At 44.8% G+C, this 22,350-nt stretch overlaps 1 protein-coding gene across 1 annotated transcript; it reads left to right on the top strand.

The window, feature by feature from the left end:
- Positions 1–7,503: 7,503 nt before the first annotated feature.
- LOC311122157 (tripartite motif-containing protein 16-like) lies at positions 7,504–20,374 on the top strand. The gene is made up of 6 exons (XM_084196558.1): positions 7,504–8,166; positions 8,587–8,682; positions 17,972–18,205; positions 18,432–18,591; positions 18,717–18,770; positions 19,007–20,374. Exons 1-6 carry the CDS (start codon positions 7,570–7,572, stop codon positions 19,519–19,521), a joined length of 1,656 nt encoding a protein of 551 aa, XP_084052684.1. The 5' UTR covers positions 7,504–7,569; the 3' UTR covers positions 19,522–20,374.
- The last annotated feature ends 1,976 nt before the right edge of the window (positions 20,375–22,350 follow it).

Raw genomic sequence — 22,350 nt, 5'->3', positions numbered from 1 at the left:
AATATCTATATCCACAGTAAAACGATTCCTATATCGACATAACCTGAAAGGCCGCTCTGCAAGGAAGAAGCCACTGCTCCAAAACTGCCATAAAAAAGCCAGACTACGGTTTGCAATTGCACATGGGGACAAAGATCATACTTTTTGGAGAAATGTCCTCTGGTCTGATGAAACAAAAATAGAACTGTTTGGCCATAATGACCATCGTTATGTTTGGAGGAAAAAGTGTGAGACTTGCAAGCCGAAGAACACCATCCCAACCGTGAAGCACGGGGACGGCAGCATCATGCTGTGGGGGTGCTTTGCTGCAGGAGGGACTGGTGCACTTCACAAAATAGATGGTATCATGAGGAAGGACAATTATGTGGATATATTGAAGCAACATCTCAAGACATCAGTCAGGAAGTTAAAGCTTGGTTGCAAATGGGTCTTCCAAATGGACAATGACCCCAAGCATACTTCCAAAGTTGTGGCAAAATGGCTTAAGGACAACAAAGTGAAGGTATTGGAGTGGCCATCACAAAGCCCTGACCTCATCCTATAGAAAATGTGTTGGCAGAACTGAAAAAGCGTGTGCGAGCAAGGAGGCCTACAAACCTGACTCAGTTACACCAGCTCTGTCAGGAGGAATGGGCCAACATTCACCCAACTTATTGTGGGAAGCTTGTGGAAGGCTACCCGAAACGTTTCACCCAAGTTAAACAATTTAAAGGCAATGCTACCAAATACTAATTGAGTGTATGTAAACTTCTGACCCACTGGGAATGTGATGAAAGAAATAAAAGCTGAAATAAATCATTCTCTCTACTATTATTCTGACATTTCACCTTCTTAAAATAAAGTGGTGATCCTAACTGACCTAAGACAGGGAATTTTTACTAGGATTAAATGTCAGGAATTGTGAAAAAATGAGTTTAAATGTATTTGGCTAAGGTGTATGTAAACTTCCGACTTCATCTGTATCTAGGCCCTCCATTAGAAGGTGTCATAAGTATTTGGACAAATTCACTTATAGTGTATTACACTTTGTCAAATATTTAGTATTTGGTCCCATATTCCTAGCAGGCTATGACTACATCAAGCTTGGGACTCTTGTTGGATGCATTTGCAGTGTGTTTCGGTTGTGTTTCAGATTATGTTGTGCCCAATAGAATTGAATGGTAAATAATGTATTGTGTCATTTTGGAGCCACTTAAACATATTATGTTCTAATTTACAATACAAGTGACTCCAAAATGATTCAATACGTAATTTACCATTCAATTCTATTGGGATATTGTTTATAGATGAGGATATTGTTTTTATGCAGATTTTTGAAAATTCGCATGAAAATCTGTTTCCATTCGACTGGCGACAGATTTTCATGTGAATATTGTAAGATCTTCATAAAAACTTGAATTTTACCAGCAGAGATGTTTCCATCAAATTGACTTGTTGAGGATAAATGGCTGTGCGTGATGATGTAATGCACATACAAATATATTTTTAGGAAAATACAAAAACCGGTTAAAAACTTTCTGTTAAATGGGTTTCCATCACATTTTCAACTCTACCGATGGTTTTGCAGATGTTTTGGGGGCATTATATAGTGAACACGCCCACTCTGGATAGGCTGCCTACATGATGACATTATTATGGACAAAAAGACCCTCGATATTTATTGGAAAGGAGCATCAAGCTCATCACTGTGAACTTTCACCACCCTGTGAAGTTCAGCATAACTTATTTCATCTGTAGCTTAATAAACTGCATGGTTTCCCGAGTCGTAGTGGGAGGACCACACCACATATCATCGTGTGACTCCAAGTTTACTTCAATATGATGGTTATTTTATCAATATTTGTGCATAAAGCCGTTTCCACCTCCATTTCTCGCTTAATTAATTCTACAGAGGTATTTGCACCCCACTGTATCCACATGTTTCTTTACAATTTATGATCATTTTACATGACTGAAAATGAAATAAAACTTTTGATTTGACATATTCATCATTCACCACTGTGGCTTCTGAATAGGTCACTGTACATTTATGGAACCTTTAAAACGTTGTAATGTTTTACCACAACCTTATATTTGGTTACACGTCACTATGGCTTCCATCCCTATATACCTCAGTGCATCCATCCAGGACTAACGTCTCCAAACAGATCTAAAAGGCCTCCCCCACCACTCTGACTTTCAAAGAAATTAAAGTTATCTCTGATACTCTGCTGTGCAGTTTGTTGTATGGACATTGCAGAGGCCCTTTTAAAATATCCATTCTGCTGTCTGGATCTACCAAAGGATCCAGTTACTATTCCCTGTGGACACAGCTGTATGCAACGTCATCTTCTTAGCTTGACTTCCATCCCCCCAAAAACCTGTAGATACAGAGTACACAGTCAAGAGGAAGCCACTCCCTGTCCTCTGGTGTAGAGTTCCATGAAACAGAAAGTTATCTTTGACACCCTGTTGCTCAACCTTCAGGTGAAAGCACTAAAATGGCTGACAATCTAGAACTGTTCTGTTGCTCCGTCTGTATGGATCCACTGAAGGATCCGGTGACTACTGCCTGTGGACACAGCTACTGTATGGGCTGTATTAAAGAAAGCTGGGATCAGGATGATCTGAAAGGTGTCTACAGCTGTCCCCACACTCTAAAAAATGCTGGGTTGTTTGGTTGACCCAAATGTTGGGTTGCAGGCGTTGGGTCACTTAGTTGGGTTGTTTTCTTTAAAAACTGCTGGGTTATGGATGCTGGGTGTTGGGTTATTGTTGCTTGGTTATTGAGATATGACCCAGCAGGTCAGATCAGAAGACTGTAGGCATAGTTTAGTAGGGGTGTGGCTTTCAGATAGTTATTTTTAGCCACCCATGAGAGTAAATATAATTCCTGTTCATCTGGTCTGTTGCGTAGTTAGCACATGTTAAGGTTGAACATTTACATTTTTGTAGCTTCAATTATGCTTATAGAGTTTCCTAAAAGTCCACCTATGTCTCATTGTTGGGCTATAATACAGTGGTATACCTTATTATAATATGTAATAAATACTCTACATATTATAGAATAATTTAATAAGGAAAAATTGAGTAAACAGTATGTTAACGCCTTAAAATAACCTACAGTAAGGATGACATTAAAACAGACCCAGTTGCTAGGGCAACCAAGCATGACATTAAAACAGACCCAGTTGCTAGGTAAACCAAGCATGACATTAAAACAGACCCAGTTGCTAGGTCAACCAAGCATGACATTAGAACAGACCCAGTTACTAGGTCAACTAAGCATGAGAGTAAAAAATACCCAACTGATGGTTAAATTAACCCGTGTTCTGTTAATACTAACAACCCAACATATTGGGTTATTCACGCAACCAAACTGTCTGGGTCAAAATAACCCAACATGTTCTTTCCACTACTTAACCTGCGCTGGGGTACTAAATAAACCAGATTGAGTGCAGTGCAGACATACCTTCACCCCAAGACCTATTCTGAACAGGAGTGCTGTGCTCGCCTAAGTGGTGGAGAAACTGAAGAAGACAGGACTCCAGGCTGCTCCCCCTCCTGCTCTGTGCTATGCTGGACCTGGAGATGTGGCGTGTGATTTCTGCACTGGGACCAGAAAGCAGAAAGCCCTCATGTCCTGTATGGCGTGTCTGGCCTCTTACTGTGAGGCTCACCTCCAACCTCACTGTGAATTTCCTGGTAGATCAGCTTTAATATTGCATATATATTGTGGCTTCAATCTGTGTAATTGTCTGCATCATTTCCAATCCCCCATATATATGTTTTGTAAATATTATTTTAAATATATTTTCCTTCTTTATTATTTTCCCCTAACCCTACCACCCCTCCTAAACTAATGGACAACAATACTTAGGCTTCCACTTCCAGCTTATAAATGTACATACTACATACATTTCACAGACACTACATTTTACATTAGTTACCTTTTGTTTGTTTTTAGTCCCCGCCTTCAGCTACCCTCAGCCCCTCCCATCTATCTCTGAAGACCATCCAGTTTTGATTTCTAGCTGCCATACAGTGCATTCGGAAAGTTTTCAGACCCTTTGACTTTTTCAACATTTTATTATGTTACCGCCTTATTCTAAAATTGATTAAATAAAACATTTTCCTCATCACTCTACCCACAATACCACATAATGACAAAGCGATAACAGGTTTTTATTTTTACACACTTATTGAAAATAGAAGACAGAAATACCTTATTTACATAAGTATTCAGACCCTTTGCTATGAGACTCAAAATTGAGCTCAGGTGCATCCTGTTTCCATTGATCATCCTTGAGATGTTTCTACAACTTGATTGGAGTCCACCTGTGGTAAATTCAATTGATTGGACATGATTTGTAAAGGCACACAGCTGTCTATATAAGGTCCCACAGTTGACAGTGCATGTCAGAGCAAAAACCAAGCCATGAGTGTGAAGGAATTGTCTGTAGAGCTCTGAGACAGGAATGTGTTGAGGCACAGATCTGGGGAAGGGTCCCAAAACATTTCTGCAACATTGAAGGTCCCCAAGATCACAATGGCCTCCATCATTCTTAAATGGAAGAAGTTTGTAACCACCAAGACTCTTCCTAGAGCTGGCCGCCTGGCCAAACTGAGCATCGAGGGAGAAGGGCCTTGGTCAGGGAAGTGACCAAGAACCCGATGGTAACTCTGACAGAGCTCCAGAGTTCCTCTGTGGAGATGGGAGAAACTTCCAGAAGGACAACCACCTCTGCAGCACTCCACCAATTAGGCCTTTATGGTAGAGTGGCCAGACGGAAGCCACTCCTCAGTAAAAGACACATGACAGCCCGCTTGGAGTTTGCCAAAAGGATCCTAAAGTACTCTCAGACCATCAATCAATCAATCAATCAATTTTATTTTATATAGCCCTTCTTACATCAGCTAATATCTCGAAGTGCTGTACAGAAACCCAGCCTAAAACCCCAAACAGCTAGTAATGCAGGTGTAGAAGCACGGTGGCTAGGAAAAACTCCCTAGAAAGGCAAAACCTAGGAAGAAACCTAGAGAGGAACCAGGCTATGAGGGGTGGCCAGTCCTCTTCTGGCTGTGCCGGGTGGAGATTATAACAGAACCATGCCAAGATGTTCAAAAATGTTCATAAGTGACAAGCATGGTCAAATAATAATCAGGAATAAATCTCAGTTGGCTTTTCATAGCCGATCATTAAGAGTTGAAAACAGCAGGTCTGGGACAGGTAGGGGTTCCATAACCGCAGGCAGAACAGTTGAAACTGGAATAGCAGCAAGGCCAGGCGGACTGGGGACAGCAAGGAGTCACCACGGCCGGTAGTCCCGGCGTATGGTCCTAGGGCTCAGGTCTCTCAGTTGGCTTTTCATAGCCGATCATTAAGAGTTGAAAACAGCAGGTCTGGGACAGGTAGGGGTTTCGTAGCCGCAGGCAGAACAGTTGAAACTGGAATAGCAGCAAGGCCAGGCGGACTGGGGACAGCAAGGTGTCATCATGCCCGGTAGTCCTGACGTATGGTCCTAGGGCTCAGGTTCTCAGAGAGAAAGAGAGAACGAGAGAATTAGAGAGAGCATACTTAAATTCACACAGGACACTGGATAAGACAGGAGAAGTACTCCAGGTATAACCAACTAACCCCAGCCCCCCGACACATAAACTACTGCAGCATAAATACTGGAGGCTGAGACAGGAGCGGTCCGGAGACACTGTGGCCCCATCCGAAGAAACCCCCGGACAGGGCCAAACAGGAAGGATATAACCCCACCCACTCCGCCAAAGCACAGCCCCCGCACCACTAGAGGGATATCCCCAACCACCAACTTACAATCCTGAGACAAGGCCGAGTATAGCCCACAGAGGTCTCCACCACAGCACAAACCAAGGGGGGGGCGCCAACCCAGACAGGAAGATCACGTCAGTAACTCAACCCACTCAAGTGACGCACCCCTCCCAGGGACGGCATGAAAGAGCACCAGCAAGCCAGTGACTCAGCCCCTGCAACAGGGTTAGAGGCAGAGAACCCCAGTGGAGAGGGGAACCGGCCTGGCAGAGACAGCAAGGGCTGTTCGTTGCTCCAGCCTTTCCGTTCACCTTCACACTCCTGGGCCAGACTACACTCAATCATATGACCTACTGAAGAGATAAGTCTTCAGTAAAGACTTAAAGGTTGAGACCGAGTCTGATGACTCGAGAAAGAAGATTCTCTGGTCTGATGAAACTGAGATTGAACTCTTTGGCCTGAATGCCAAGCGTCACGTCTGTAAAAAACATGGCACCATCCCTATGGTGAAGCATGGTGGTGGCAGCATCAGGCTGTGGGGATGTTTTTCAGAGACAGACAGACAGACAGACAGACAGACAGACAGACAGACAGACAGACAGACAGACAGACAGACAGACAGACAGACAGACAGACAGACAGACAGACAGACAGACAGACAGACAGACAGACAGACAGACAGACAGACAGACAGACAGACAGACAGACAGACAGACAGACAGAGGTTGTTTACTATGACTGGATGAAGGGACACAGTGTTGAAGGCTTCCTTTAGGTCTCCTGGTCTCTTGGGATTTAAACAGTGAATACAGTGAGATAGTCCTAACCATTCAATCAATGTACAGAACAAACAGTCATCATTAACACTATACAGAGTGGAGCCTATGGATAGAATATGTTATCAAAGAATATAATACAATAGAATTTTATGAATAGAAAATAATAAATGTTTTGACATGAAAGCACAGCCAGATGATTTGACTTGACAGTGTGTCTCTATACCTCAGTCTCTGAAGACACCCAGCAATGGTTAGGATTATTAGAGAAGCTTTTCCTGCTGAAAGGCAGTTTCATTTCATCTGGTTGCAGAAATAATTCATTGGATATGTTCATAACGCCATCCACCTATAAGATGTGGGGGGTTTCTGTCTGACTAAGAAGAGATACAAAGAACTCTGATTATAAAACGTCTTCTCTTTTTAGTCCTAGATATGGCTAGGGTTAGTGTTACTGCTGAATGTAGTAACTCTAACCCTGACCCTAGGCCTAACAGTAATAACCACACTGTAATGTAAAGTATTACCTCATTCTCAATGATCAGTCAATACATACAGTATTCATTTAAACTACAGTATATTGTATCAATATCAACCCCCCCCCCCCCACCCCCATTACAACCACTTATGAATTATTATAGACACTTATAATCAGTGTTATAACACATAAGTGTATTATAAGGCATTATGAAGCTTATTAAAATAATTATAATATGTACTTCATAGGAACTGTTACCCTTTATATATTCTAACAACTCATATTGGTTAGATTTATTCCAAATGAAGGGCCCTAACCTAGAAACTAAAATATTTGTCTCCCTCTCCATGTTGAACGCAGTTCTCTCTCTCTCTATCCTTCCCTCCCTCCCTCCCTCCCTCCCTCCCTCCCTCCCTCCCTCCCTCCGTCGCTCTAACCTCACCTATCTGGCAGATCCAGAAAGTCCTCGCCCTCCCAAAAACTCACTTCTGAGGAAACGAAACTGATCTGAGTCTCTGTGTCGTCTGTCTGTGTGAGAGTGAACAACCGTCCAAATGGCTCAGCAGGGAGTTCTGCTGGACCAGGACCAGTTCTGTTGTTCTGTCTGTCTGGATCTACTGAAGGAGCCGGTCACTACTGCCTGTGGACACAATTACTGTAGGAGCTGTATTGAGGGCTGCTGGGATCAGGATGTTCTGAAAGGGGTCTATAGCTGTCCTCAGTGCAGAGAGACCTTCACTCCAAGGCCTAATCTGAGGAAAAATAACATGTTGGCTGAGATGGTGGAGAAACTGAAGAAGACAGGACTCCAGGCTGCTCCCCCTCCCGTTCTGTGCTTTGCTGGACCTGGAGATGTGGCGTGTGATTTCTGCACTGGAACCAGAAAGCAGAAAGCCCTCATGTCCTGTTTGGTGTGTCTGGCCTCTTACTGTGAGACTCACCTCCAACCTCACTATGAATTTCCTGGTTTTAAGAAACACAAGCTGGTCAAAGCCACTGCACAACTACAGGAGAAGATCTGTTCTCATCATGACAAACTGCTGGAGGTTTACTGTCGTACCGATCAGCAGTGTATCTGTATGCTGTGTACAATGGATGAACATAAAGGCCATGATACAGTGTCAGCTGCAGCAGAGAGGACTGAGAAACAGGTAAGACCAGAACTACTTGTTGGTGACTTTCTGATAAACAAAGAATTAAAGATACAGTAGGAACTAAAGCTGTTTGAATATGAGATCATACAAATGAAATCAATCCACGGCAGAACAAATATGAACACAAACCTTGAGTATATTAGGTTTGCTCCCAATGTATCACCTTTTTCTGAACTGAAACACTATTATAATTCCGAATGCCCTTTTAGGAGTTCAAAGTTCAGTCTCAACCCCTACATGTACACCTACCATAAAAACTTTAATCATTAACATAGCAACATAGAAAATGTCATATGGTAAAGGGACTTCCTCAAGATTTTAGACCTTCCTCTCTATGGGCCCTATGTCACATTACTATACTATTGATCTACTGGACAAATAAAGCTTGATAGCTCATTGAAGAGTGATTCTCCACAGAGGCAGCTGGGGATGAGTCAGCAGAAAGTCCAGCAGAGATTCCAGGAGAGAGAGAAGGAGCTGAAGGAGCTCAAACAGGCTGTGGAGTGTCTCAAGGTGAGTATTGTTGACCAGAGGAGAGGCATCATTTCACTTCTCTCCTCCAGTCAGAGAGAGAGGGAGAGAGGCCCCTATCCAATCCCACTGTTGGGAACAGGCTGTCTGGACCCCTGTCAGAGAATAGACTGCTTAATGTAACTGACTGGTTATAAACCCGGGTCTACTGCGGGAGAAACCATCATCTTGACCAAAAGGACATTCCCTATTGTTCTGACTGATTTAAAGTCGCAAGCGGCTCTACCTCTTCACATAACCATGAGTAACCATGAGCGACTCATGTCTGCTATACATTAACAGGGAGCTCTCTCTCTCGATTCAATTAAATGGACTTTATTGGCATTGGAAACATATGTTACATTACCAAAGCAAGTGAAATAAATAATAAACAAATCAGAAATTAACAGTAAACGTTACACTCACAAAAGTTTAAAAAGAATAGAGACATAAAAATAAATCAAAATCAAAATCAAATGTTATAATTCAAGTGCAAACAGAGTGAGCCTTGCACCAGACCGAGTTCTGGAGGTGAAATGGAAATGAATGAGGGAGAGTTAAGTGAGGTAGAAGGTGTGGTGAAGAGCTCAGAACCAGAGCCTGGCATCAATGGACATGATAAAGAAGAATCTGGTGCAGTAGGAGTTACATTTTTGGAGAAAGTGGATCCATACATTTTGGCAGATCCATTTGTGGTTTCAGGGTGGGTGGGAAAGGAGTTGGGTGCAGTTGAATCAGTGAAGGTAACCTGTAGTGGACTTGTGATATTTGTTTGTGTTTCTTCTGACCAGAGGGAGTGGGCGCTCCGTGTCACGCAACTTTGGTCAAGATCTGTTTCTTGCTTTGCTCTTGGGAACAGGGCACCATTGAAAGGAGTGATTTCTGGGGTAATGTTAAGTGTGGAGGTGGAGCAATTGAAGATGAAGATTCCTGGTGTTTGTGATTCCCGCCGTTTGGTGGGACGCAGACCCCGTGTTGAGCGTGGTGAAACAGAGGAGTCACTGTCAGTCCTTTTGAGTTTTGAGTCTTTACCCGATAAAGTCATGTTAGGATATATAAGTTATCCTGTTAGAGCTTTTGTGGCGAATCCACTGTGCTGATTCAGATGCAACGTTTATGGTCATGTTGCAGCAGTTTGTAGGAGGGAGATTCCAAGATGTGGGAAGTGTGCAGGAGGGCATGGGATAGAGGATTGTGTAGTTTCGGTGGATAAAGTTGTGTGTGTCAACTGTTGGGATGCCCATGTTGCTGGGGATCGGAAGTGTCCGGTGCGAGAGCGGCAGGTTGAGGTGGCTAGAGTCAGAGTAGTGCAGAAGGTGTCGTATGCTGAGGCAGTGAAGGAATTAGAGGAGGATGGGTCAAGGGTGAGAGATCCTGAGAGGATCCCTGTGAGTAGTAGATCTGTGCCAGCACAGAGGGATAGGCCAACAAGTGATATATGCTTTAGTAAAGTTAGCTTCTTAGAGTTCATAGCAATGGTTATCAACTATACCGCAGAAATTGATTGTCAATCACAGAAAATGGATATTGTGATGGCAGCTGCAGAGAAGTATTTGGGCATACAAGATTAGACTTCAGAAGAGTTACAGGGTGTGTTGAGTGGTGGTGTCCCGTCCTCCCAGGCCGTTGGCATGGTGCAGGAGCAGATAGGGTCAAAGTAGTGGAATGGGGTAGTGGGTATTTAATGAGTGTAGGGTTAGTTGGAAGGTTTTTAATTAAATGTTCCTTTCCCCTTTTCCCATTTTGTATCACAAAGTAAAATAGATTTATATTATAGTCCAGTTGGGGCGGTAATGCAACATATTGGATGCCAACCGCCGTTAAACTCCAAAGAAGAAGAACCGTTATATTATGGCTATGTACAGTGTTGTAACGATGTCTCTGTCTCTCTCATTCATTAACTTTCGCGGTAGTTGGTTGTGTGGGTCTCTGGTTATGAATAGGGTGCTGACAGACAATTGTTGATGGATATTTATAGAGCTCTGATCAGGACGACAATTGATTACTGGTGTACAGTTTATGGAACAGAGGTAAAGACTTGGCTTCAGAAGCTGGACAGAATCCAGTATATAGCTTTAAGGATATGTACTGGTGCATTTAAATCAACATCTGTATGTGCCTTACTGGTGGAGGCAGGTGAGATGCCTTTGGATGTACGGCGTAAAAAATGGTCATTATTTTATTGGGTTGAAAGGCTGTGAGGTTGAGCATCCCACTGCTACTGTTCTAGATGACTGTTGGGAATATACTAGTAGACAAGGCAGTGGTTTTGGTTGGACAGTTGGAAAGCTTGCTGATGAGAGTGGTTTGAGGGAGTTGGAGGTTGGCCCTTCTGTGGTGATAGGGGATGTTCCTACATGGTTACTCCCAGACCCTGTTGTTGATCTAACCTTGGTAGAGAAAAGGAAAGATTGGTCAGAAGTCAGTGATATATTGAAACTGGTTGACAATTACATTGGAGCAGGCGTTTACATTCCTGAATTTGATGTGCAGATATGTAGAAGACTAACAGATGAACTGTCAGTATACTCAGTTGAACTGTAATAGTTGCCCTCCAGTGGGTGGAGGACGTACAACATGTTAGAATTATAGTATACTCAGATTCTTTGTCTGTATTGAATAGTTTATCATCTAGTAAATCTAATAGGAGTGACCTACTATTGGAGTTATTAATGTTATTATGGAGAATTGAGAGAATGGGGGTAGTAGTGACATTCTGCTGGGTCCCAGCACATTCTGGTGTGGAAGGGAATGAAATTGTAGACCAGTTAGCTAAAAGAGCTTTGAAACGAGATATAATTTCTATTAATGTTCCACTGGGTAGAGGTGAGGCCAAATGTAGGGAGCCTGATGGGTGGGTAACTTCTGTTGTGGGCTGTGGAGTTGTACTCTGATTTATAGAGGGCAGAACTCTGTGATCCTGGGTGTTCTCAGGTTCTGCTCACAGACCTTTCCAAACTCTCTCTGTCACAGAGAAATCAAATAGACATTTCCCTGGCCTTTCACAAACTCTCAGCTGCTGTCTCTCAGACGGTCTGCCTGTGGATTTTTATAAAAAGTTCTGGGGAATTAGTTTACAGGACGTGTGTTGTGTGAGTGCGTCGGGGTGGGGGAGCTGTCGCTAAGCTGTAGATGGGAGGCTTTGACTCTCCTGCCCAAACAAGTAGATTTGAGCGACTTAAAGAACTTGAGGCCTGTGGCATTGCTCTGTTTGGACTATAAGGTCTTTACCAAGGTCCTCGTTAACAGACTGAAGTCCCACCTGGACTCTATTGTACACAAGGACCAAACGTACTGTGTACCAGGACGCTCAAACACAGACAATCTGTTCATAATCAGGAGAAAGCCTTTGATAGGGGTGGACCATGAATATCTGTTTAATGTGTTGTTTTGGTTGTGGGGAGAATTATGTGGCCTGTGTTCAAATGTTGTATGCTGGGGCTTCATGTATGGTCAAGGTGTGGGGAGGGCTCAGTAGGCCAGTCTGGGTAGGGAGGGGCATTCACCAGGGATGCCCTCTGTCAGGGCAGCTATACACTCTTGTTATTGAGCCCTTTCTGGGCCTGCTACGCAGGAGGCTACAGGGAGTGTGGGAGCCAGGCATAGGGTTGGGGACAGGCATAGCAGTGTCAGCATACGCTGATGACGTCTGTGTTGGTTAGGGATGAGCAGAACCTACAGGCCCTGGAGAATAGTTTGAGGGTGTACGAGGGGGCGTCTTCTGCTTAGGTAAACTGGGGCAAGAGTGAGGCTCTGTTATGTGGGGCATGGAGGGACAGGGCACCTCCGCAGCTTCCAGGGGGGTTGCAGTGGGGCTGTGAGTGGCTCAAGATGCTTGGGGTGTATCTGGGCTCGGAGGGTTGGGATAGGAAGAACTGGGAAGGAGTGTCACAAGCGGTGGTGTCGAGGCTGACGAAGTGGAGGTGGCTCATCTCCCAAGTGGCATACAGAGGGACGGTGCTGATCATCAACAACTTGGTGGCATCCTCTCCATGGCTTAAATTGGCCATTCTCAACGCCCCCGGTGGTCTGCTTGTTGACCTGCAGCGCAAGTTAGTGAATTTTTTCTGGTCAGGGTGGCAGCGTTCTGACTCAGCAGCACAGAGGCTACTGTACCGTACGGAGGTGGGCTGGAGGGAACCAGCATGTGCTCTGTTGAGGAGGGCTGGTGGTTTGGGGCTGGATCAGCAGCTCTTCATCATGCGGCAGGAGAGACTCAATACAGCAGGGGTCTCTGATTTCTATGCTGCAGTACTTAGGGCCGGAGCAGCCTGAGGAGGGTCCACCACCGTTTCCACCACTGCAAGTGACAGCAGAGACTGGGGACTGGCAGGAGAGTCCGGAGGACTTACTGACTTTTAACACTCTGAGCCTGGGGGAGTTTGAGGAGGTGGGGGGTAAGGTGCTGTACACCCTCAGTGTCAAGGTTAGACACATCAGGAGCTTAGCAGGAGTGAAGGGGCATCAGTGGCAGGGGGTTGTGGGGGCTGAGAGCATGGCAGGGTATAGGTGGAGGGTGCTCTATAAGCTCCCAGTGCTGGAATGGTCAGGGGTCCTCCAGTGGAGGGTATTACATGGAGCCCTGGACACCAATAGCTGGTTGGCTCGGGTTGACCTGGGAGTTGGGGAGGGGTGTCCGTTTTCTCCAATGACAGACTGTTCATGATGTTTTTTCTGTGTTGCCAGGGTAATACCATTACTGTTTACATTTTACATTTACATTTACGTCATTTAGCAGACGCTCTTATCCAGAGCGACTTACAAATTGGTGCATTCACCCTATAGCCAGTGGAATAACCACTTCACCATTTTTTGCGTTCAACCACTTCAACAGTTTTGACTGGGCTGAGCGGGAACTGTGCTTCCGCAGAGGAAGGGGAGCCAGCAGGCCAGAGGTGGATGAACGCAATGCCCTCGTTTGGGTGTAGGGACTGATCAGAGCCTGAAGGTACGGAGGTGCCGTTCCCCTCACAGCTCCATAGGCAAGCACCATGGTCTTGTAACAGATGCGAGCTTCAACTGGAAGCCAGTGGAGTGTGCGGAGGAGCGGGGTGACGTGAGAGAACTTGGGAAGGTTGAACACCAGATGGGCTGCGGCATTCTGGATGAGTTGTAGGGGTTTAATTGCACAGGCAGGGAGCCCAGCCAACAGCGAGTTGCAGTAATCCAGACGGGAGATGACAAGTGCCTGGATTAGGACCTATGCCGCTTCCTGTGTAAGGCAGGGTCGTACTCTCCGAATGTTGTAGAGCATGAACCTGCAGGATCGGGTCACCGCCTTGATGTTAGCGGAGAACGACAGGGTGTTGTCCAGGGTCACGCCAAGGCTCTTCGCACTCTGGGAGGAGGACACAACGGAGTTGTCAACCGTGATGGCGAGATCATGGAACGGGCAGTCCTTCCCCGGGAGGAAGAGCAGCTCCGTCTTGCCAAGGTTCAGCTTGAGGTGGTGATCCGTCATCCATACTGATATGTCTGCCAGACATGCAGAGATGCGATTCGCCACCTGGTTATCAGAAGGGGGAAAGGAGAAGATTAGTTGTGTATCGTCAGCGTAGCAATGATAGGAGAGGCCATGTGAGGATATGACAGAGCCAAGTGACTTGGTGTATAGGAAGAATAGGAGAGGGCCTAGAACTGAGCCCTGGGGGACACCAGTGGTGAGAGCACGTGGTGCGGAGACAGCTTCTCCCCCGCCACTTGGTAGGAGTGACCGGTCAGGTAGGACGCAATCCAGGAGTGAGCCGCGCCAGAGATGCCCAGCTCGGAGAGGGTGGAGAGGAGGATCTGATGGTTCACAGTATCAAAGGCAGCAGACAGGTCTAGAAGGACAAGAGCAGAGGAGAGAGAGTTAGCTTTAGCAGTGCAGAGAGCCTCCGTGACACAGAGAAGAGCAGTCTCAGTTGAATGACCAGTCCTGAAAACTGACTGGTTTGGATCAAGAAGGTCATTCTGAGAGAGATAGCAAGAGAGTTGGCTAAAGACGGCACGCTCAATAGTTTTGGAAAGAAAAGAAAGAAGGGATACTGGTCTGTAGTTGTTGACATCAGTGGGATCGAGTGTTGGTTTTTTGAGAAGGGGTGCAACTCTCGCTCTCTTGAAGATGGAAGGGACATGGCCAGCGGTCAAGGATGAGTTGATCAGCGAGGTGAGGTAGGGGAGAAGGTCACCGGAGATGGTCTGGAGAAGAGAGGAGGGGATGGGGTCAAGCGGGCAGGTTGTTGGGTGGCCAGCAGTCACAAGTCGCAAGACTTTATCTGGAGAGAGAGGGGAGAAATAAGTCAAAGCATAGGGTAGGGCAGTGTGAGCAGGACCAGCAGTGTCATCAGACTTAACAAACGAGGATCGGATGTCGTCAACCGTCTTTTCAAAATGGTTGACGAAGTCATCCACAGAGAGGGGGGGGGGGGGGGGGGAATCAGCAGGGAGGAGAATGTGGCAAAGAGCTTCCTAGCGTTAGAGGCAGATGCTTGGAATTTAGAGTGGTAGAAAGTGGCCTTAGTAGCAGAAACAGATGAAGAAAATGTAGAGAGGAGGGAGTGAAAAGATGCCAGGTCGGCAGGGAGTTTAGTTTTCTTCCATTTCCGCTCCGCTGCCTGGAGCTCTGTTCTGTGAGCTCGCAATGAGTCATCAAGCCACGGAGCTGGAGGGGAGGACCGAGCCGGCCGGGAGGATAGGGGACACAGAGAGTCAAAGGATGCAGAAAGGGAGGAGAGGAGGGTTGAGGAGGCAGAATCAGGAGATTGGAGGGAGAAGGATTGAGCAGAGGGAAGAGATGATAGGATGGAAGAGGAGAGAGTAGTGGGAGAGAGAGAGCGAAGGTTGCGGCAGCGCATTACCATCTGTGTAGGGGCAGAGTGAGTAGTGTTGGAGGAGAGCGAGAGAGAAAAGGATACAAAGTAGTGGTCGGAGACATGGAGGGGAGTTGCAGTGAGATTAGTAGAAGAGCAGCATCTAGTAAAGATGAGGTCAAGCGTATTGCCTGCCTTGTGAGTAGGGGGGGACGGTGAGAGGGTGAGGTCAAAAGAGGAAAGGAGTGGAAAGAAGGAGGCAGAGAGAAATGAGTCAAATGTAGACGTAGGGAGGTTGAAATCCCCCAAAACTGTGAGGGGTGAGCCATCCTCAGGAAAGGAGCTTATCAAGGCGTCAAGCTCATTGATGAACTCTCCAAGGGAACCTGGAGGGCGATAGATGACAAGGATATTAAGCTTAAATGGGCTAGTGACTGTGACAGCATGGAATTCAAATGAGGAGATAGACAGATGGGTTAGGGGAAAAATTGAGAATGTCCACTTGGGAGATATGAGGATTCCTGTGCCACCACCCCGCTGACCAGATGCTCTCGGGGTATGCGAGAACACATGGTCAGACGAGGAGAGAGCAGTAGGAGTAGCAGTGTTTTCAGTGGTAATCCATGTTTCCGTCAGCGCCAAGAAGTCGAGGGATTGGAGGGTAGCATAGGCTGGGATGAAGTCTGCCTTGTTGGCAGCAGAATGGCAGTTCCAGAGGCTGCCTGAGACCTGGAACTCCAGGTGAGTGGTGCGTGCAGGGACCACCAGGTTAGAGAGGCAGAAGCCACGCGGTGTGAGGCGTTTGTGTAGCCTGTGCAGAGAGGAGAGAACAGGGATAGGCAGAGGCATAGTTGACAGGCTGCAGCAAATGGCTACAATAATGTAGAGGAGATCGGAATGAAATTAACTAAATATATGGGAAAGGAGAGAGCGGGCCTCCCTCACCACAACTCCCAAATATAACTCTCCCAACTTCCACCTCAGAAACTATAATTGTTGTAAACTACAGCGGTTCAATGTTTCTATGAATAGACTAACTCAGCTAGCTAACTAGGCGCAGCACGAACGGCACGAACAAACTAGAGAGAGCCAAACTAACGTTAACTAGTCACCCATGTCCCGAATTCCCTGAACGACTCGGGCTATCAATATGTAAAAAACAAAACACAAATGTAGGTTATGACTTACCCCAAGCAGCTACTGTTAGCTAGCCAAGTGCAAAGCTAGCCACTGAATTGACTCAGCCAGTTCGCGTCTGTTCGCTAGGTCGTTCCAGCTATTGTTTACTAGTAGCTATCCAGGTAGTTAAAGCTAGCTAAATTTCAAGCACAGTAGCCACTTGCTACCTAACGTTAACGGTTCAGACATTAGGTTAGAAAACAGCTGAATGGTAGGCAATTATTGTATGTAATCATTGTAGGCAGCCAGCTGGCGTAACCACAGGCACTCCCAGGCGTGAAATAACTATACCGTTGCTAATTGCTACTCGCCAGCTAGTCCAGGTGGAGGGTTAGCCAGCTAGCTTCGTGCTACGCCCGGCGCCGCCGAATACAATACTAACCTACAATAATTACATACAACAACCCACGATAGCTACCAACAATACCTAACTACAATCTAAATACATATGTAGGTTATGACTTACCCCTAGCAGCTACTGTTAGCTAGCCAAGTGCAAAGCTAGTCACTGAATTGACTCAGCCAGTTCGCGTCTGCTCGCTCGGTCGTTCCAGCTATTGTTTACCAGTTAGCGTTAACGGTTCAGACAATGAGGTTAGAAAACAGCTGAATGGTAGAAAACAGCTGAATGGTAGGCAATTATTGTATGTAACTATTGTAGGCAGCCAGCTGGCGTAATTACAGGCACTCTCAGGCTTGAAACAACTATACCGTTGCTAATAGTTGCCAGTAGCTATCCGCCAACTAGTCCAGGTGGTGGGTTAGCCAGCTAGCTTCTAGCTTCAGCCGAATACAGCTAACTTCGTGCTCAGCCGAATACAATACTAACCTACAATAATTACATACAACAACCCACGATAACTTCCTACAATACCTAACTACAATCTAAATACATAGTTTTAGCCTTACTCGACAAAGCCAAAACTATGTATAAAGCCAAGCTTACCCGACGACCTCACCCGACCTCACCCGTCCACATCACTGTTGACGCCTTAGGGTTGAGTTTGAGTTGTACAAAATGATCAACAGTGTGGAGATGTTTCAGGAGGTATGGGGGCTCAGGGGGGCTGTCTGTACGGCTGGAGAGGAGGGGTTGGATGGACGGTTGGAATGTGGTGCTGGATGGTGTATTGTACTGTGGTGTTGGGTACAGGATAATGTGATTGTGTAGAGGTTGTGGTGTCACGCAATGTGCTTTTAGGGGTGGGGGTGTTAGTGTAATGAGGATGGCTCATTAAAGTAAGACAAGTCTCTCTCTCTCTCTCTCTCTCTCTCTCTCTCTCTCTCTCTCTCTCTCTCTCTCTCTCTCTCTCTCTTAACAGAGCTCTGCACAGGCAGCAGTGGTGGACAGTGATAAGATCTTTACTGAGCTGATCCGCTCCATTGAGAGAAGGCGCTCTGAGGTGAAGGAGCTGATCAGAGCCCAAGAGAAGGCTCAAGTGAGTCAAGCTGAAGGACTCCTGGAGCAACTGGAGCAGGAGATAGCTGAGCTGAGGAAGAGAAGCACTGAGCTGGATCAGCTCTCACACACAGAGGATCACATCCATTTCCTCCAGGTAACTCAACTGCCTTGATACATGTGATATGAAATTAAAACTCTCAATCATTTGGTTCTGCTCCCTCTCTCTCTCTCTCTCTCTCTCTCTCTCTCTCTCTCTCTCTCTCTCTCTCTCTCTCTCTCTCTCTCTCTCTCTCTCTCTCTCTCTCTCTCTCTCTCTCTCTCTCTCTCTCTATCTCTCTCTCTCTCTCCCTCTCTCTCTCTCTCTCTCTTTCTCTCTCCAGAGTTATCAGTCTCTCTCCAGTACCAGTGTATCTTCAGACTTACCCAGCATCGTTGTCCGTCCTCTTCAGTACTTTGGAGATGTGAGTAAGACTGTGTCTGAACTGAGAGAGAAACTAGAAGACGTCCTTAAAGGAGAATGGACCAAGATCTCCACTGCAGGTGTGTTGAAAATAATAAGAACATCAACTTTAGACCATTGAAAGTTCCCTACTAGTCATAAACATGTGGAATTTGGTATGATGATAACATTCCCTCTCTCTGTGAATGTGTTTGTGTGTCTGTAGTGAATATAGTGGATGTTGTACTGCCTCCCAAGACCAGAGAACAGTTCTTACAATGTGAGTGTCTTTATTCTGAAGTAACTAACAGTCTCTTTTTACTGACACTCCTAACAATCCCTCTAGAAATATATAGCAATAGTAGATCTAATCAAAGACTGGGTATCTATCTGACTCCTCATATTTCTCTGATTTGATCTCTGCTGTGCTCTAATCAAAGACAGGGTAGATACAGTATCTGACTTAACTTATTGTTCTAACTCCCCTCATTGGACTCTGCTCTGCTCTTCTCCCAGATTCCTGTCAGCTCACACTGGACCCAAACACAGCACACAAACTCGTCTCTCTTTCTAAAGGGAACAGGAAGGTGACCTATACAGGCCAAGACCAACCATATCCTGACCATCCAGACAGATTCACCAACCGGTGGCAGGTTCTGTGTAGAGAGGGTCTGTCTGGACGCTGTTACTGGGAGGTGGAGTGGAGTGGGGAGGATGTTTATACAGCAGTCTCATATAAAGACATCAGCAGAACAGGGACAGATGGTACATTTGGAGAGAATGACAAGTCCTGGTGTTTACTGTGTTATAGTGGTGGTTATTGGTTCATACACAATGATGTTGAGACTAAAGTATCAGGCCCTCAGTCCTCCAGAGTAGGAGTGGACCTGGATCACAAGGCAGGTACTCTGTCCTTCTACAGTGTCTCTGACACAATGACCCTCCTCCACAGAGTCCAGACCACATTCACTCAGCCCCTTTATCCTGGGTTTTATCTCTATAATGGTACTGCTGAGCTGGTTAAACTGTAGTAGGGTCCACATAGATACTAGTCATGCTGGTGGTGATGGTCCCCAGATGTGATGACTCATGCTGCTCTGTTTTTATGTACAATGATTTGATTGATTTGATCTTCAGAAGATGTTATGAATTACAATTCAATGCATTCATATATTTTTTAAGTGCAATGTTTTAATCTTATATATTCACATTAATCATGATGTATGCTGTTAATGTATGTTGGTTGTCATTCAGAACCATTGAAATGTTTTCTCAATTGGTTCTCTGTCTCAATGTCATTTTCCTCAGTATCATGGAACAGGTAGTGTTACTTACTTGCTAATTGAAGTATATGGGCCGGTTTCCCGGACACAGATGAAGCCTAGTCCTAGACTAAAAAGCATGTTCAATGGCGATGTCCGGGAAACCAACCCTATGTTTGGCAGGTAGCTTAGTGGTTAAGAGCGTTGTGCCAGTAACCGAAAGGTTGCTGGTTCTAATCCCCGAGCCGACTAGGTGAAAAACCTGTCGATGTGCCCTTGAGCAAGGCACTTAACCCTAATTGCTCCTGTAAGTCGCTCTGGATAAGAGCGTCTGCTAAATGACCAATTTATTTATTGTATCTTTTATTCTCCCATACTGCTCAGTCAAGCAATATTAAACCTTTCCAGCAGGTGATGCTATTAACCCAACAATAAAAACAGCACATATCTTGACTTGCCACTCAGTATATCAGTAATGTTCAGAATTGTACATTAATATCATTGGAGATTGATGGTCTTTTTAATCCACTACCCAGAGTCAGGAACAGATGAAGTTAGGTCTGCTACTGTTCAGTTATTAAATATGATTCATGGTGATGGGAAATAAAAAATACATCTAGTAGTAGTTTTCCTTTGCTATTTATTCCAAGGTGTGTCTTTAACTTGTAAATGGATTGTGTTGAAGCTGGCATGTGGTGTGGATGATAGAATAGAGTGAATAGAGGAGAGAAGAGAGGAGGAGAGGAGAACATAATATAGAAGACAGATAAGATAGAGAGACAATTCATACCCAGGGGAGTTACTGACTCTGGCCCAAATGACACCCTGTTCCCTACGTAGTGCACTAGGCTACTTCTGATCAGATCAAAAGTAGTGCACTACATAGGGAATAGGGTGGAGATTTGCTCACTGTCATTAGAATGAAGATTTCCATACAGGTGTTACTGGCTCTGTCCCAAATCTCTCCCTGTTCCCTGCATAGTGCACTAGGCTTCTTTTGACCAGATCTAAAGTAGTCTTCTAGATTTTACATGTTTTCTACCTGTCATTAGAAAATGACAATATGGTAATGACTTTAGTGGTTTCCTCCCCCTTTGTTTTTATTGGTTGTGTGTTATGTGTGTTGTTGTGTTATGTTTTTCCCCTGTGTTCCTAATGGAAAGTCCATTAACAATGAATCACAAACAAATTATATTCCAGTTGTGTTTAGACCCATTGAACTGGGTCACATTCTAAATGGTCACTTGTATTGATAGTCCATACTGGGCCTAACTGTGGTTAACCATACTGGAGGGTTTCTGGACACATATTCCCTCATCTCCAGAACTTTACCTGATGTCCTCTCTCTCTTTCGCTCTCTCGCTTTCTCGCTCTCTCGCTCTCTCGCTCTCGCTCCCTCGCTCTCTCGCTCTCTCGCTCTCTCGCTCTCTCCTCAAACTGTATAGAAAGCAGACAACCTCAATATGGTTTCATTCCTGTAGTTATCAGGACACATGGGGTGTGTAACTATTATCTCCTTTCTAAGTTTGAACTTGTCCACTTCCCTTCATGGATTTAAAAGGAAATGACTGGTATATGTAAACTCCCTCTACCCCATGCCAACACCAATCCAATGCATTTGAGAGGAGTAGTGAAGGAATGATACACTTCAGGAGGAAGGAGAGATTATTGGGACACACACATGGAGTGATGATAGAGGGATGTGAAAGAGGAGAGAGGTAATGGTTGGACTTGACTTATTTATTCTCTCATTAGACTTATTCTGTTTCAATAACATAACTGCATAACACAAAATAAGTACATTTAAGGAAGTATCCATGTACAGTGGATTAAAATTCATAAAAAATCCTACAATGTGATTTTCTGGATTTTTTTTCCTCATTGTGTCTATCGTAGTTGACGTGTACCTATGATGAAAATTACAGGCCTCTCTCATCTTTTTAAGTGGGAGAACTTGCACAATTGGTGGCTGACTAAATACTTTTTTCCCCACTGTATTATAGATTTTATAACCACTTTTGTACTATTTTCACAAGTATGGGGTAAAATTTCACAATTCTTAATACAAAACTCAAAACAGATCATCAAAAAGGCTGTTTTTTTCAGAACTTTAAGCACATTTTCAATTGACTAAGTACAACACACAAAGGAAGTATCCTTGTATTTATCTTAAGATGTGAAATGCTCACTTCCTCCCATAAGTCATTAGTAGTTGATGTATTGTTTCATCTGTCAAAAGGTAAATCACACCTGTGTAAGTAGTCCACTAGGCTGTAATGTTAGTGGTTGCTTCATTAGAATGTTAGAATATCATACTGTAATGTTAGTGGTTGCCTCGTTAGAATATCATACTGTAATGTTAGTGGTTGCCTCGTTAGAATATTATAATATCATACTGTAATGTTAGTGGTTGCCTCGTTAGAATATCATACTGTAATGTTAGTGGTTGCCTCGTTAGAATATTAGAATATCATACTGTAATGTTAGTGGTTGCCTCGTTAGAATATCATACTGTAATGTTAGTGGTTGCCTCGTTAGAATATCAAACTGTAATGTTAGTGGTTGCCTCATTCGAATATTAGGATATCATACTGTAAT

This window comes from Coregonus lavaretus (genome assembly GCF_964263955.1).
Source record: "Coregonus lavaretus genome assembly, contig: HAP1_SCAFFOLD_334, whole genome shotgun sequence".
In the NCBI taxonomy this organism is placed as follows: domain Eukaryota; kingdom Metazoa; phylum Chordata; class Actinopteri; order Salmoniformes; family Salmonidae; genus Coregonus; species Coregonus lavaretus.
This window is presented reverse-complemented; position numbering and strand designations above follow the sequence as displayed.